The sequence below is a fragment of the Akebia trifoliata genome, chromosome 2, assembly GCF_017979445.1.
Source record: "Akebia trifoliata isolate Shusen 1 chromosome 2, ASM1797944v1, whole genome shotgun sequence".
NCBI lineage: Eukaryota > Viridiplantae > Streptophyta > Magnoliopsida > Ranunculales > Lardizabalaceae > Akebia > Akebia trifoliata.
Window position 1 is genome coordinate 15,085,747 of NC_141376.1, and position 18,090 is coordinate 15,103,836.

General features: G+C 37.7%; 1 protein-coding gene across 2 annotated transcripts in view; it reads left to right on the forward strand.

The window, feature by feature from the left end:
• The first annotated feature begins 306 nt into the window (after positions 1-306).
• LOC147409739 (Splicing factor, CC1-like protein) overlaps positions 307-18,090 on the forward strand; it is a 28,251-nt gene continuing 10,467 nt past the window's right edge. For both annotated transcript variants that reach the window (XM_086431780.1, XM_086431781.1), the window contains exons 1-5: positions 307-1,168; positions 9,211-9,289; positions 9,450-9,506; positions 10,034-10,089; positions 13,814-14,045. In XM_086431780.1, coding sequence (XP_086287906.1) covers positions 555-1,168; positions 9,211-9,289; positions 9,450-9,506; positions 10,034-10,089; positions 13,814-14,045 — 1,038 coding nt within the window. In that variant the 5' untranslated portion in view covers positions 307-554. The remainder of the gene's footprint in view (positions 1,169-9,210; positions 9,290-9,449; positions 9,507-10,033; positions 10,090-13,813; positions 14,046-18,090) is intronic.

Here is an 18,090-nt window from a genome sequence, read left to right on the forward strand (position 1 = left end):
ATCCAAAGTGTTAGATGACTGATTTTTGGAGAAAGAAAAATCTGGGTTTTTGGTTAGAGAATAAAGATAAGAGCATTTGAGTCTTTTCCTCTTAGTCTAATTAAAAGACTGAGGTCAAGGAGTGTATGTCATAATTTTCAAAATACAGGGGTATCTCTAATATTCAGCAAAACATAGGGGGTAAATCTAAATCACCCTTTTTTTAAAGGTAAAATCCTAAGTCTCGTTCTCTACCGAGATGATCCGGACGAGTCACGAACGAGACCAGACGACCAATCGAGATTTAAAACCATGCCTCGCGGACCTCAAATGGTTTACACACAGTTCGTCGTGGAAGTGTGAGGTGAGTTTTGAGAATTAGGAGTGAATCTTCGTTCTCTTTGAGAAAATAAAGAAGAAAAAACTAGGGTTTCATTCACTGCGTTTCTTCGTACATCACCGCAAACTCTCAACTGTTCTTCTCTTTTCTGCAACTCTAGGGTTTGATAAATTTTACCAAATTTCAGCGTATCTTCAAGGTTTTAATTCAACCTTGAAGAGAGCTGAGTCGAGATATGGATTTCGACGAGTACGATTATCTGGAGAAATCTGTGGAAGATCCCAAAAGTCGAAATGCTTCATCTGGAAAGAGAGATGGAGGTGATAAGACTCATAGAAGTTCTAAGAGGAAGGAAGAAGACGACGATGAGGATCGAATTATAGAGAGTAAGAGTAAGAGGTCGAGAGCTGAGGGGCGTAATGGCGATGGAAGGGAACATGGAGATAGGGAGAGAGAGAGGTCGTCTCGTTCGGAAAGGCGAGAGAAGGATCGGCATAGAATTGGTAGAGGAGGAGACGTGGAGGATAGAGGCAGAGAGAGAGACCGAGACCGAGAGCGAGGTGATAGAGAGAGGGAGAGAGAGAAAGAGAAAGAGAAAGAGAAAGAGAGGGAGAGAGAGAAGGAGAGACTGAAAGAGAGGGACAGAGAGAAAGAGAGGGAGAGAGAGAAGGAGAGAGAGAAAGAGAAGGAGAGGGAGATAGAGAGGTCGAGAAGGAGTCGTAGCCGCTCGATAAGGGCTCAGAGTGATCATGAGAGGGATGTTGATAGAGATTTGGTTAGAGGAAGGAGTAGGGATAGACAAGCAAGGGAAAGAGATTACGGAATTGATTTAAGGGATAGAGAGAGCAGGTAATATTTTAATTTTCAGTTCTGTTTGTATTATTTTTGTCTTGATTAATCATTAATGTACTTTAGGTGCATGATAGGTTTTGTGATTCCCTTTCATCCTTTCATGAAAGAATTATGGGTTACATAAGTGGTTCATGTAAATTCATAAGTAAAGCCATGGTTTAGCTGGTATCTTTTGATGAAAAGAAAACTGAAGTGTCAATTTGAACCTCGTTCACCTAACTGTATCAATGCTTCTCTTTGTTTGAATCTTGATGAAGCCTGTTAAAATTATATTTTAGACTGTCTTGGCATTTAGTCTAAAAATCTTGCGAAGGTTTATTTCATTATGTAGCCATTGCCAAATGAATCAAACTTTGTAATGGTACTAATTAGTGAAGTATGAAGTTGTCTTTTGGCATTTTTGTAAATGAGAGCTTTATTAGCGAGTAGACCAAGTGAAACGATAGTTCATTACAACTGTATGAATCCTCAAGTACAAATTCTTGACCATCATGTTGGCTTATTGGAAAGGTCCATTATTATAATTCACCATGTACTAGTTGATATGTAGGGTCTTATGATGCCCACAGGGTATCTCGTTGCATGATATTGAGGGAGTCAAGGATCAAATGGCAGCCCGAGGTACGAGTTTGTCATAGACCATGTGTGGTTCATTTTCCTCGACAATATTGGAGTTTGGTAACCGACTCCGATCAATAGGCTAACTTTAGCAAACTTGGAAAATTGATGGAGGGAAATATCTCTGAAGTTCATGCAAAACAACGTAGGGATAAATGCCAGGTAGTAGTCAGATAATATGGCCTTACTAGTATGAAAGATCACATTTTTGGGGTGGATGATGTGGTGGGTTACTATGATGACCCTTGGTGCATGGGGGGAGATTTTAATGTCATTAGATTCTCATTGAAAGAGAAGGGCATTTCTAGATTTTTTTTGGGGTGTAATTGTTAAATTCACCTTAGTGACGTGGTAAAGTTTTATGTGGTAATACCACATATATGGGATCATAACCGATAAAAAAAAATCATATATGGGATCATACTCTCTTTTTCAACTTATTGTACACCTAAAAAAAGAAAGAGGTGGGCTTTTGATACTAGGTTTGCTCATTCCTTAAACGGTGGAGATCCTGTCTAACTGGATTCTTGACCATATGGTTGAGATGGGCCTCACAGCTGGTCTAGATGTGGAGGGACAAGTTGGGGAAACAGGTTTCTTGCTCGAAATGGCCTTGAAAAAGCAGGAAGGAATAACGGCTTGCTACGATAAGGTTGTTGATAATGGGAATCCAGTAGGAGAGGTACAAATTTACATTAGGAAGGAGGTGGAAGCAACTGTTGTAAAGGAGGTACCTTCAATTGGCGAACACCAGGGTTGTTTGTCTCCTATCAAAGGTACTAATGTAGTAGTCAAGGTGAAGAAACTGAATATTCGATTGTCAAAAGAAGTTCAGGAGTTGCAAAAATTTACTCCAAAGATGACGTTGAGCCCCCTCCCTAGTGTTGAGGAATGGGAAAATGTTACAGGTGATTGATAAAGATTAGGATCCTCTCTTGGAATGTCTGAGGGTTGAACAAGGTAGACCTTGAGAAGGTATATGATCACATTAATTGAGATTTTCTGATTTTCCTCTTGCGGAAGATGGGGTTTGGTGACAAATGGATTGGTGGGATCTATAAATGTATTTCATCGGCCCCCCTTCTCAATCCTTGTAAAGGGGAGCCCAGAGGGGTTCTTTAGGAGTTTGAGAGGCTTGAGGCAAGGAGACCTTCTTTCGCCGTTCCTTTTCATTATTGTGGCAGAAACTTTAGGGAAGGTGTTGGAGCCAGGGCTTAAAACGGGTCGGGTTCAGGCATAATATGTGTATACTCATGTCCATATCCAGATTTTTATCCGGGTCCAAATCCGGATCCTGCTAGCTCAAACCATATCCGATTTTTTTGTTTTCTTTCATTAAACCCATATCCGGATCCGATCCAATTGAATTAATTGATTCGAGTCGGGTAATTTCAAACCATTTCAAAGAAATTTATAAAAAATGTGGCTTAAATGTGACTTGAACGCAAGACTTCTCCCTTTATGAAGAGTGGCTTTGACCACTACACCCAACACTTATTTGTTGATGAAAGATAGCCTAAAAAATATACATGCAACATACAAAATAATAAATCATTCAGATATAGGGATGGATCCGTGTCCGACTTGCGTCAAGGGACATCAACCCATAGTCGACCCAAATTTTAATTTGGATATACTTGAAGGAGCCAAACCCGCTAAAATTGGATTTGGATCACTTAGATTTCACATAAAATCCGACCCATTTAAAACCCTAGTTGGAGCAGGGGTGGCGTGTGGAGATATCAATGGGTAGTAATGGGCTGGTTGTGTTGCATCTTGAATTTGCGGACGATACTCTAGAGTTTTTGGATGCGGAGCTAGAACAAACTAAAAGATTTAGTGGTTTGGTTTGTTGTTTTGAAGCCACCTTGGGTATCTCGGTGAACATGAAGAAAAGTAAGGATTTGCGGTTGGAAAGATTTTAAATATAGACCTTCTAGTGGCTTCTTTGGGATGGAAGGTGGAAAGCTTCCCCACAACGTACTTGGGCCTTCCATTGGGCTTTCCTTATAGACCTTCGGCAATGTGGGATCCGATTTTGGAAAGAATGAGTAGAAAATTAGCTTTTTGGTAAGCTAAGTATCTCTCAAAGGGTGGCAAGGTGATCCTTATTAAGAGTGTTCTCTCAAGCATTTCCGTCTACTAACTTTCTTTTCTATAGTTGCCTAAAAAAATGAAGTTGAAACTAGATAAGTTGATTAGGGATTTTCTTTGCATAATAGAGAAGGGAATTGCAAGCATCACTTGGTACGGTGGAAGGTTGTGACTAAGGCAAAAAATAAGGGGAAGTTTGGAATTAAGAGGCTTGGGGTGATAAATTTAGCACTTTTGGGCAAATGGATTTGGAGGTTTGGTGTGAAGAGCAATAGTTTTTTGTAGGAAGATCGTTGTTCCAAAATTTGGAGAGAACAGACAACAGCACTGTACAATTGTGGGGTTTAAAAGGATATTCTTAAAGTGTTACCAAAGTTTAGAGTGAGGACAAGCTTCAAAATAGGTAAAGGTGACAGAGTAAGATTCTAGGAAGATAGATGGTGTGGCCTTGGACCTCTTAAGATTGAATTCTCGCTGCTTTATTCCATTTCCTCGAAGAAAGGTCAAGCTTCGAGCATTGCGTGAATGGATCTTGGTCTTGGGACCTTGGTTGTCGAAGGGACTTCCATGATTGGGAAGTCCAAGAGGTTGGAAGATTATTAAATCGCATATGCTCGGCTTGCATTGACGTAGAATAAGAGGACGATCGAAGGTGGCAAGAAACTAAAGAAGGCGTATTTTCAGTAAGGTCATTGTATTGATCGTTGGTTGAGATTGATCCATCCTCATTTCAAGAGGTAGCAGTGTGGGGACCTAAAGTGCTCTCTAAGATGGGCTTTTTTATCTGGACAACTATCTTGAACAGGATCCAAACAATAGCACAAGAGGTTTGGTCACATTTTTTGGGTTTATTCAGAGTTTCATTCTGCTCACCGACTACTATGTGTGATATATTTGCTTCTTGGCTGCATGTTAGACGCTCGTTCGAGGGTATGAAGAAGAGGGTGCTTTGGAGCATTACCCACTTTGCTATTTGTTGGTGCGTGCATGTGGAAGGAACATGATAGTAGGATATTTGAGGAGGACACGAGTACCCCAGACCTTATTCTCGATGTATTAGGTGTCATTTTCGTGTGGTCAAGAGTATATGATGAGTTTTGAGGGGTGTTTTTTGCTGATTTTGTAGGGAGGTGGGACTGGGTTTGTAGCATTATTAGAGAGTAGTGTATGTAAAGTTCTTGCTTGGTTGGCCATCTTGGCTGGTCTTGCTTTTCTCTTATTAATGAAATTGTTTATTTATTAAAAAAACAAGAAGTGGGGTTTTGATCCCATGTTTGTGGTATTACATAACACACATACTTTAGCGCCCCCACCAAGGTGCCACCTCCAAGGACTGTTCTTGAATCATCAAGATTATGAAGTTTAGGGAATTTATTAACACATGTCGCCTCTGGAGGCATGTTAGTTCACTTGGTGTCCAATAATATGAGAATCCTTCTCTTTGTAAATTGGATAGATTCTTGATCAACGGGGAGTGGGAAGGCTTAAGGCTTTTAAAGAGAAAATCAAAATTTGGAACTTGGAGGTGTTTGGAGAAATGGATAAAAAAAGAAGTTAAAACTGGCTTTGAGAATATTGCTCAAATTGATGGAAATGGACGAAGAGGAGGGCACCACTTTAGAAGATAAATACAAAAGAAACGACCTTCTAGCAGAATATCATATGCTAGTAAAGTTGGCAGAAATTTGTTGAAGAAAAAAGTCGAGCATGAAATGGCTCAAGGGGATAGCAACACAAGATTCTTTCTTATGATGACAAATGCTTGTTGAAGAGGTTGTAAGATCTCTCGCTCGAACGTTGGATAATCAATCGTGAAATATGCCAGGGAGATTAGAACAAGAGTGACAAGATTTTGTACATATCAATTTAAAGAATCGAACTCCTACAAATCCTCTTTGGATGGTTTACATATCAAGGCCTTAGTGAATCTAAATATAGGTTTTTGACCACCCATTTGATGAGACATAAATCATTTTCTCAATCAAAAAGCTTGATGAAGGTAAACCCCCAAGATTGAATGATTTCTATTTAACCCCTCACCCCCCAACCCCTCTCCCCCCACCCATACAAAATGAGTTGGAAGATATAATTGGGAGCAACTTCAAGAAAATGGGTGTAAACTTTCTTGATAATGTGATTCTTATATTATGGCCCCAATCTCACTTTCATCACTTTGGTGCTAAAGAAAGTAGAGGTTGAGAATATCTTGGACTTAAGACCTATCATCCTAGTAGGGAGAGTTTATAAGATCACTGTGAATCTTGTGGTTATTTGAATGCAGGTCCTTACCTTTATCATATCTTCAGAACATGGGCTTTTGTGTCGAAACTTGCACATTGTGGCTGGTGTCCTAGTGGCTAATGAATGATAGGTCCCAGAAGAATCTTGACGATTGTCTGTAAAATTGACGAGGAACAAGTGCATGTAAATTGGGGACTTTTGGATTATGTTTTTGGTTGAAGGGTTTTAGATCAAAATGTCAATATTGGGATTAATAAATGTGTTTCCACAGTTACATACTCAATGATGTAAATGGATCTTGATTCTTTTTTTTTTTTCAAAGGTTTAAAGGGGTTTAAGACAATTGGGGTCTTTTTCTCCCTTTCCATTCATTGTTGTGGTCGAGACACTCAACAGATTAATCTCAAGAGCAGCGAACATTGGTTCCTTAGAAGGATTTGAGGCAAGTCAAGGTGACATTTTATTTCCCTTTTTCAGTTTGAAGATGATACTATCACTTCCATTGGTGCAAATATCAATCTAGTAGGCTTCTTAAATGATCTTTGTTGCTTCAAAGCTATCTCGAGGCTGAGCATAAATTTTTAGAAAAGTAAGGTGTTCGTTTTGGGGGATTGTCTTTCCAATCTAGTATAATCTATGGGTTTTGTTTTCAAGTTCCATCCTTTGATGAAGGTGCTGGCTTCCTAATTGGTTGAAGTCTGTGAGTGTTGATACCTGACTTGGGTTCAAAACCCGTCTTCACCTACTAATTATCGACCACTAACCTGTTTTCTTTTCAAAACATAAATTAAATGTCCCTTCCTTTGACATTCCTAGGTCTACCCGGGGGGGGGGGGGGGGGCAAACATCTCTTTATTATCATCATCTAAGCCTTATCCTTAACTTTTTTTATTCCTTTGGGTGGGTGCAGGCGGGGTGGGGGGGACTCAAAGGCTATTTGGAATGTGTCCTTTGAATGATTGGATGAAGTTGTAAAATATTCTTGTCAATCTCATCATTCATTCCCTGAAACAGAATCTTCAGTTAAATCCAAAGTGGCATTCTTTTCGTAGTCAATCTCTCAAAAAATTGTCACTATTAACCATCTTATTACTTGTAAAAAAATCATTGTTGATTTTTTTTTGGGTGTGGGTTTATGGGGAATTTATCAATCATCTCTATATCCACTGGACTCTAGCAAAGGACATGTGTGTTCTACTATTTTTCTGCATTTGGTGTGTTTTGGGTACTACTTTATTCAGTCTTGGATCTCTTTGGTTGCTGGTCCATTTCTGCCTTCTCATCCAGGGGTCTGGTTCTTTAGAGGTTGTTACCTTTCGCAGTGTGTTGTGGTCCTTGGAAGGAAAGGAGGACACTCAAGCTTGCAATGAGTGTCAAAATCTCCATGTGTTTTTGGCCAAGATTTAAGGATTGTAGTAGGGGCTAACTTTTTGTAGACCTTGCATTTATATGGGATTCTATTATTAGTGAGCACGAGCAGTTATTACTATTTTTTGTTTTCTTCTTTATATTTGCTTGTCGAGGGTAGGTCTTATAGACCTGCAATCTTTTTAATCTCTCATTTTCTTTCTGTAAACTATTCTTTATCTTTTACCTATAAAAATATTCACGACATAGTTGATGGAGGAACGTGATCGTTAAGTTGATGCCAATTTTTTGGACAGGCCTTCGATGATCATGATCGTGATGATTTTACCTATAAAAAATTATTTGTGGTGAATGGGAGAGTGCCTAGGAGGCTTATTTGTGCCATTGATTTATTAGAGGATGAAATTGGTGTTATCTCATACTATTAGGAGCACGAATAATGTTGTGGACTCTCCAGCTAAACCTATGTAAATAGAGAGATTTTGTGTATAGGGAGCTCTCTTTTCGAAGGTTGTATCTCTTTGTATTGAGGGAGATTTTACTCTTGAACTTATCAACAAAAGAGAACCTATGTTTGTCTTGAAAGGGAGTGCTTGAAGGGCATGACGTGGTTTCTTGGTCTAATCTTGGTGGGGGATAGGAGAGGAAGAGAAGGGGGTGGGGGGTGCATTAAAAGGCTGCATGCACTAATAGGCCATTAGGTAACCCGTCCGTGCTTTGGCAATCAATGTCATGTCCTCTTAATATGGGTGAACTAGAGCACATGTATGCCTAAGGATTTCCAAAATGACTGCTTTTGGTGTTCTATAATAAAGATGATTCTTGAGATGGTGCTTGAATTTGCTCATATTTAGAAGGCTGCATGCACCCATAGGCCATTAGGTAACCTGTCCATGCTGTGGTCAATCAATGTCATGCCCTCTTATTATGGGCAAATTAGAGCATTTGTATGCCTGAGAAATTCCAAAATGATTGCTCATGGTGTTTTCTATAACAAAGATGATTCTTGAGATGGTGGTTGAAGTCGGCTCTCTCTTAGTAGTCCTTTTCATTTTGTTTGTTATACTGTAAGGGCGTAGGTCCTTCAAGTGTCGGAAAGTTCTATTTAGGTTCTTATTCCCAATTTATAATCTTGTGTGGGTGTAAACATCATCTCTCTCTCAGTACTACTGGTGAGCACTATTGTGTCTCAAATTCAAAACTCACCACCTGTGACATACTTCAGAGGTGTTGTCTTTGAAGAATTTGTGTTAGGTGGGAGTCTGTATGTTTGAGCTAGTTCTTGCTCTTTTAGGTTGGTCATCTCGACTGCCTTTGTACATACTTCCCTTCTTTTGGAAATAAATTTGACTTAACCCAAAAAAAAAAAACTCACTACTGGTGACACGACCAATTTTGTATGTTCAAAGTTATTGTTTCTTTTAATCCATATCTACTAAAATCCAAGCGTGTAATGGAATATATGTAAATGTTTTGAATGAGATCGTGGATTCAAGTCCAGCTAACCCATAAAAAAATGTAAATGTTTCAAATTTATGCATATCTCCACGCATCAGTATCTGGTACGCGAATGGTTGCTGATAACTTTACAACTAGAATTTTTTTCCCATTTTAGGATATCCTTTGCACCTCTTTCTATTTTTTTCCCTCGTCTTTTGTTGAGAGAATCAATACACCCGTTTTTTGGGATTTTTTTACTTTGTAAAATGTGGCTGCAGGAGATTTAAAGATAAGAAAGATGCGGTGGAGCCTGAAGCTGATCCAGAAAGGGATCAGAGGACTGTTTTTGCTTATCAGGTATTATGACATGTATATTTTTCTTTGTTTCTTATGTGAGTTCTTATTCTTATTCTTCCGTCTTTTTTTGTCTGATCAGTTCTTATGTGATTCTTCTTCTTTCCATTTTTGCATTTTCTTTAACGAAATGTCATTTTTTTGATGAATGGGATGATGACAGATGCCTTTGAAGGCGACTGAGCGAGATGTTTATGAGTTCTTTTCAAAAGCGGGCAAGGTTAGCAGGATAATGTTTCTGTTCATCCTATCTGTTATATCATCAAAATACTTGAATTTTTATTCCACTGTAAGGTTTTTTACTGCATTATTGATATTCATGATTCTTATAATCACAGGTAAGGTAATTCTCACATTGTAATCATGCAGCATATCTAATTGTGCATTGTGTCCTTTTAAAGTTGTTTACTGCTTCCTTAATGTTCAGACTATTGACGCTCTTGATGCATGAGACACCGTTCCAAACAATATGAATGCATGTCATGGAGGTACATTTGCTTCTTATTGCAATAAAGTTCCCCTGCCCCAAACAAGGCATATCATAAAAACTTATTTGTGGCTCAACATACTCTATTCTTTGATGAGTTTGAAATTTACACGAGTTGACTGGTGATCAAGTAGATTGTGTCACATAGATGGTATCATTTTATAGTTGCATGCCAGGTATCACATTTTTTGTTGTAACATATACATGTTGCATTTTTTTTGCACTAGACTGTGTTTGAACAGATATTTTTTATTTTTCAGGTGAGGGATGTTCGACTGATAATGGACCGGAATTCAAGGCGGTCAAAGGGAGTTGGGTATGTGTAGTTCCTTGTTCTGTAATTACATATTCACAAACATATTCTGGGAAATTATGTTTTAGTATATCTTTTTGTTAGATTATACTAGTATAACTTGTTTGTTGAGTACCTTTAACAGTATTAGCATGTGATATTGATTCCATGAAGAGCTGATGGAAGTATTCTGTTCATTTGTTTATTTAATTTGTGCCGCATGCTCAAGGTTGACGGCATGAATCTTGTTCTCTGCGACTTGGCTTACACGAGTACTCTAATTTTCTCCATAATATGTTCCAACGACCACCCCCACCCCCAAAAAAACAAAAATCTCCGCGATCAATTTTTGCATGTCTGTGTTCGGTGTCGTCATTATGCTGTGCTCTCGGTTTCTATTCATGGGAGCACCTCAAATCCAGACAACTACAAGAATAGTTTCTTTTAATGGATGCTTAGGCTTGTGTAATCCTCAGACATAGTTGTCTTCATTCTGCTTTCTTATAGTGCAGAAGGTTTCATAAAAATACCCGATATGTGTTAAGTACTTCGAGGCATATTCACAAATGCTCCTGATGTTAACGGGTTAATGACATGAGGCTAGCTTTTAAACCTTCTCATGGCTTGATGCCTTCCATGGACATAGGTAGGCTTGGGAACTAGAAGTTTTGGGGGCACTCACAAATGTTCTCGACATCCTTAGGTAACACCAAGATGTCATCTCTACTTTGGACCTTATCATGGGTTGGTGATTTCCATGGTCTTTTCTTCTTTTAAGATTTTGTAGGTATAGAATCTTCACTAAAGAAAATTCAAACTACTAGGGTTTGGGAGTTGCCACTAAAGAAAATTGTTTTCAAACTACTAGGGTTTGGGGTGTGAATGGCCCACCCAAAACAGACTTTTTATTTGAAAACAATTTTTTAAAGGAAAGTGACTCCAAAAGGTCAAGCCAAAGAGATTTGGGTAAGGAGATTTGGTTGAGGAGTAAGGAAGGTGTTAGGCATCCTACTCTACCTATCAAAATGATGGTTACCTAGGGACTTGGCCATTTTAAACGATTTTGAAAACTTGAGATTATATTTGGAGTAGAGTTTGGACAAAATGTAGGTTCCATGTGAGAATCGCGTTGATTTTCAAAACAGGTCTTAGGTTGATCACATTGGTGCGGGGAACCCTTGAACAAGTTTATTTTAACCTAAATAAGCAAGGAACATGCATGACAAAGTGTTTTGAATGCAAATGCAAAATATGACATGCTTGAACCTAAATGCATGCAGATTTTACCAATTTGTATTTTCGACACATAGGTAGAAATCGTTGTCAAAACCCAAACAAATCAATTCCTACTCCAATTGGAGAGATTTTTTGTTGGGATGAACTAGACTTCAAGATGGTTCTATTAAAAAAAGAACCAACCCATTTCCAACCCATTTGGAGTCCTGATTTGGAAGTTTTATAGCCTTGAGAAGCTGTTGTCCCCAACTTTCTGTCGGCACAAACACATGCCTCTTCTTCGGGTTATAAGTCCTAAACTACTACTCCATATATTGTTATGCTCTTTGGTGAGCAGAAAGTTAACTTCAAGATGGTTCATCTCCAATTGGAATCAACTCGGAAGTTTTTCTCAATAGGGAGAACTATCTGTCCTAAGTTAGCCCACTATTTCCGAATTATCCATTGTTTTTAGCAACATAATCTCATTATGTGAGAAATGTATTATGTGGTGGAAATCCAAGCAAATGAAGTATTAATGATGTTATTTGCGAGAGAAAAGATCTGGCAAAGGTGAATAGGTAGTCTCATAGAAAAGCATCCTCTTAGCTTCTTGCCTTATAAATGCAACATGGATGCAAAATTTTCACATTATGGATTTTTTTTATTATCTTGGCAAGGGAAAATGTGCCTATCTCTAGAGAGAGATCCCTGGTTTGCTGCTCATATTGCCTTTAATGCATGAATTTTATGAAAAACTTAGGTTTTAGATCTGGGGTATCCCTCCTCCATCCTCTCTAGGTTCCATTGCTCAAGGGACATCCCCAAGTAAGGCTTGACTGGTTTATTTGGATGAAGTTGGGGGTGGGGGTGGGGGTGGGGGTGGTGGTTTGCACACAAGGCTTCGAAGTTAACAAAGGAAACAAAATATAAGAGGATTAAACTGATAAATCCCTAGAAAATAATGCCTAGATTGCACTACACATTACCTTAGTTGTCTTGAGCTTCTTCTTCTTCAAAGAATTGAGAGAGGTACAGAGTTTAAGAGGATGAGGGAAAAGAGTTGAGATTTTTGCAGAGTTTCCTTGGTTATGGAATTGCTAGATGGAAAGCCTTGAGAGCCCCCTTTATTTATAGGTTCTCAAGAAAGCCTTGGGGATATAATGGTCCACACACCACAAGTTGAAATTAATTTCAATCAAACTAAGAGTGTGGACTTAAAATACCCCCAAACAAAAGGGGTCTTGATGGTAATTTACTACACTCTATCTCTTACCAATCAAGATCATCAAGGGGTAGAATGATAAATACCCATCAAGATCTTCCTAGAGCTTCTCTGAGGGCTTATAAGTCCAATTTACTAGTCTAGGATCTCTTTTTATTTTAATTGGAAAACAAGTCTTTATTTAAGAATTTTTATTAAATGTGGAGGCAAAAAAGGAAAGTCATAGACTATGTGCATGGATGGATTTGAGATTAAACTAAGCAAAGTGGTTAGGGTGGTAAAAACACCTCTATCATATTTTATTTTGTGGCTAAAAAAAAATTAGAGAATGCCACATGTTTTAATTATAACAAACTCAAGCTTTAAAGGCCAATTTGCTGGTGGGGACCAAAATTTTAACAGAAATATATTGGGTCCGACTTAGTGATTCAGACTTTTGGTCCGATACAAAGTGTAGGACTTTGGTTCGATCCCCCCAGATTTTTTAAATATTTGAAAAAACAAAAACAAAACTCCCCCTAGTGGCCTACAAGCTTTTTGATTTGATCTTACATTGAGTTTGGACAATTTAGGGTGTCTACAAAGATCATATGATGTCTTTGGCAAAGTTTTGCCAGTCTATTGGGCAGATATGATGGATTCATCATTGATTTGAAGCAGTTTAGCGATGTTAAGCTAGAAGATTATGCACTCAATTGGAAGGATTTCTTGCTTTGAGTCTTAATTACCAATTGCATCCCTTGTGGCTACTGTTTTTCTCTTCTCTAGTATGGGAATAATGTTCCCATATCTTCTTTAATCTAACTTGTAAAAATATCTTTTGTAATTCTCCTTTATTTGTTAATATACATGTTAAGATGAAAAACTATACTACAAAATAGTGTTTCCTTGATCCAATTGCCTGTCTTTGTAGACTCTTGGATAATGGCTTTCAATTCGATTCTTAAAAAATCTTCTCTCACTTCATATTCAATGCTTGGCTATGGAATGACAACTATAGTTCTATATTTAATGATCAGTTACCACTTTCTTTTGTGTAAGATATAACTTATATTTTGCACCATATGAAAGCATGGAAAGTTTTTCCTTAAAGTATCTTCTTAAGAATAAAATTTATACTATTTTAGAATTTTCATAACAGAAGAAATTCTTTTTTATGAAAAACATTTCCAAGGAAAAAATTTCTAAGCCTCCATAGAGGGCTTTGGTGAAACTCAAAATTCAACTTCCGATGTTCTTTAAATTTTTGTTTCCCAGAATTTCATTGCTTTCCACTAGTTCAAAATTCAACTTCTGAGCTTCTTGCAGGTATGTTGAATTTTATGATGCAATGTCGGTGCCAATGGCAATAGCACTTTCTGGTCACCAGTTTCTTGGTCAGCCTGTGATGGTTAAACCTTCTGAAGCTGAAAAGAACCTTGTTCAGTCAACTGCTTCTGGTGGGGGATCAGCTGCTCTTGCAGGACCATATGGTGCAGTTGCTAGAAAGCTCTATGTTGGGAACCTTCATTTCAACATGACAGAAGATCAGCTAAGACAGGTAAGCCTAACTGGATATTTAGAATTTGCCTCACTAGTGATTTCTAAAGAAGTATAAATGCATTACCACTCTTTTTTGAGAAGTTTGTTGTTTGTTGGGATTTTATCTGTAACTTGGAGGCAAACTAAGAGCTTCCTTTTCCCCTTCTTTTGATACGTTTTTGTAATTTAGGGGTCATCTTGACCCCGTTTTCCTTTTCAATAAAATTTTTACTTATAAAAAAAAAACACTACAATTGCATGTGATGATGCTAGAAATATGTGCATAGATCAAGTTTAGCCGAGATGAGGATGATAGATGAATGGAAACACTAGGAAATAAAGTTAGAAATGTACACATTCGAAAAAATTGTAGGAGTAGCCCCAATAGGTGATAAACTAAGGGTAAACCAGTTGAGATGGTTTGCTATCTTGCAACGAAGGCTGATTACAGCTCCAGTTAGAAGGAATTTGCAAATTGATGATTCTCAAAGAAAGTGGTATACTTCCCCCCCCCCCCCCCCCCCCCCCCCCCCCCCCACACACACACACACACACACACACAAAAGGAGATCGTGACGTAAAAATTCAAAATTATTACCTTGTTGATATTTATGTTGATAAGCCTAAAAAAATATTCTATGTTGGTCAGTTTAACATTGAGATATAAATAGCCTTAGTTGAAAGATGAAGCACTACCTTTTGGAAGGCAAGAAGCTCTGAAGGCAGCGGAAAGGTGTGGTGACAACTTTAACCTCTAAAAAGGAAAAGGGCCATACAACCACTTGCACCATAATGGAAGGGAGGGTGTTTGTTTATTTGTGTGGGTGTGCACAGTGTGGCGAAATTGATCTCAATTAGAAGGCAACTAATTACTCATGTTTTTCCATTTGTTTGACTGAAATTGCTTTCTTTATGGTCAGCCTCCCTCAAGGAGTTCAAGGGAGTCATATTTGTGTATTTTGCCAACAATGAGAAGCTTTTATAAATGACCTATTCTTTTATATTGCACAAATAGTTTCCTTTTTAGGTTAATGTGGCTACCCAAATTAGCAATCTTTGTACGTGGGTCTTTTTTGCGCAATAGGAATTTTCCCTCCTTTTCTTATTATGTTTGTGTATTTTGCCAACAATGAGAAGCTTTTATAAATGAACTATTCTTTTATATTGCACAAATAGTTTCCTTTTTTAGGTTAATGTGGCTACCCAAATTAGCAATCTTTGTACGCGGGTCTTTTTTGCGCAATAGGAATTTTCCCTCCTTTTCTTATTATATTTGCTTTGTTACATCTCTAAAAAAAACTCTATTTGTATGAAACACAACAAAATAATTGGTAAAGGTAAATACATTTCCTGGAGTAAGAAAGCAATCTCTGTGGCATACCATATCTAGTTTGGGGTAAGGGATGACATCCCTCGTGTCAATAGTGTAGAGCGGCTTACCTCATGAAAAACGATTCCACTATGTTTAATGGTTTCTGCTCCAATTCTTCGGGGGAGCACATGAGATTATATCCTTAAAATAAGGAAAAATTGGAGATATTTGGAATATTTCCTTAGTTTTAGAGTTAATAGAATTAACTCAACCTGCCTAAAAAAAAAAACTCATTTCTGTTCCCTTGAAGAACTGGCATTGTGCTTCTGCCATGCACACCAGAGGATGGATGGTAACAAACTTTTCTCGTGCATTTTTTTGTCCAGGGTTACAAGTGAATTGATATATCTTGCATTACAAATTATTTAAGGAGGGGATGTAAGTAAAAATACAAGGAGACATATTTTACAAAGAAATACTTAACTATTCCAGTCCTAGTGTAATTCACAAGCAAGTTATTCATAATGTTTGCGACCTTCCTAATAAATGGACAAACTGTTAAGTCACCTAGTTTTACATTTGGATTTCCTAGTAAGGTTTGACAAGCATTCTTTCAACGTTTTGGCATTCAATTGGATTCCGAATGTATTCAAGGCTTGTCAACCAGCGCTTTGAAGGTCTAGGCCGCATCTTTTTGAGAATAGTGTGTTATGCTTTGTGTTGAGGTGCATGGAATGGAAATAATTATCAGATCTTTGAAGAGAAGGTTGGTTTGATAGTAGTGTTGATTAAGAGAGTCATTAGTACTTTTATGGGTGGGACGGAAATGACGATAGTGGAGAAGGGTTCATGTAGCCAACCCCAATGTTTGGGATATGATGTAGATGAGAATGACAACGGTGTCATTTTCTTCATTGATCTTATATCCTTGTAGGGTTTAAAGGAATTAAATATTATTTTTCTGTTATTATTTGGAATACTTTGATCAACGATTCCAATATTTTAGGCTGAATTATGCAGCTTTGCTCCTTTTATTGGATGTTGAGAAAGTTGTAGCTAGCTCTATAACCTTGCTCTAGGTTTTAGCTTTTGGGCCTTTATATATATGAATATGAATATACTCTTTACTTATATCCCTAAAGTAGAAAAAGATGATTGAATAACCATAAAATAAACTAGGTATTATGGTGGCTGTTCTCATTTTCTTGTAATGATTTCCTATAAGAATTTGCCTTATATACCATGTTGCAAGAAGATGTAGGTACGTGAAATGCCTCAAGGTGTCAATGAAGAGGAAGCAGATATGGATTGCCCCAAGATGTGTGACTTTCTAAATTTTGAAAAATCTTATGATCGTTCCAGTTTAATTTCTTGGAGTATATGTTTTCTATGATGGGTTTTGGATATTTGTGGATAAGATGGATACTGAAGTATGGGTTTTAACTATCTCCTAATTCATTGTCCTTTTGCATTGTCTTTTCGCAAAGGAGGTATGACCATTTTTATCATTATTCAAGACCCTTTGGTGTTTTCCGTTGTCTCAACTCTTTTTCAAAGTTGGGTACTTAAAGACATTCTCCTTAAGAAAAAAATCCCTTGATTTTAACCCTGTATGTTGTGTGTTGGGGCATATGGTTATAGCAGAAGAAAAGAATCTTTGAAGGGAGAGACTACACTGTTCCTGAGGTGTTTTTGTTCATCATTGGTTTATTATTTTCTTGGAGAAGAGTTTGTTTAAGGACTTTAAAGGAGTCTTGGGTGTGTAACCGTATGGGTAGTTCGTAACTTTGCGGAGTTGCTTGTTTTGTTTCCTTTTTTGTTGCTATCACTTTGTTTCTGATTGAGTTTTTAGGTCACCTCGACTGCCCCCGTTAATAAAGATACTTTTCTGCATAAAAAAAAAGTTTTAAGGGAGTCTTCTTTAAAGAATTCATATTTAAGTGGGATCTTGTTTGTGATGTATGAGGGGATTGTAATATTTTCCTTTTGCTTTGTTTTATTGTGAGTTCTGTGCAGTGTCCACCATTTCCTTTCTTCTTTTTTTCCAATTCAACTTTTATACCTATAAAAAATAGTATGGGTATCTTTCCCAGTCTTGGTCAAATTGAAAGTTTGGTAGAGCTCTCGAGGACTAATAGTTAGGAGATCTACTATTCCCTTTCTTATTCTTGCTTGTGGTGGAAGTGTTTGGAAAAATGTTGTATAGGACTGTGGAGTAAGGTCATCTTGTTCAATTCTCATCTATAGTTCAGAGACGACACCATTATCTTTGTGGATGCCACCATAGAACAATTAAGGTTATTGGGAGGGTTGTTATGATGCTTTGCGGGCTAGGAATATTGGTGTGGCATCCCTCCTCTGAAATCACAATTTTCAGACTTCTATTCCATTTCTTCAAAGAAATTGCACCCATTTCAACGATATATGATTTGGGATGGATCAAATTTATCTTGGGACTTAGGGTTTAGGAGGAACGCTAATGACTAGGTGCTTGAGTCTACCACTAATCTCATTAGTCGATTATCTTGCATGCACCTCGAAACATTGGATGAAGACCATAGGGCGTGGGATAAGTTTCTAGATGGTATATTCTCTGTTAATTTTTTTTACAAATCAATTTTTCCCTACTTACCTTGGATCATATCATTTCCTGTGGCATTGTGGTTGTGAATTACTGCTATATTTGTAAAGCTAGCAGGGAAAGTGTTTCTCTTTTCCTTATCTAATGTACTTTTGTATTGTTTATTTGGTC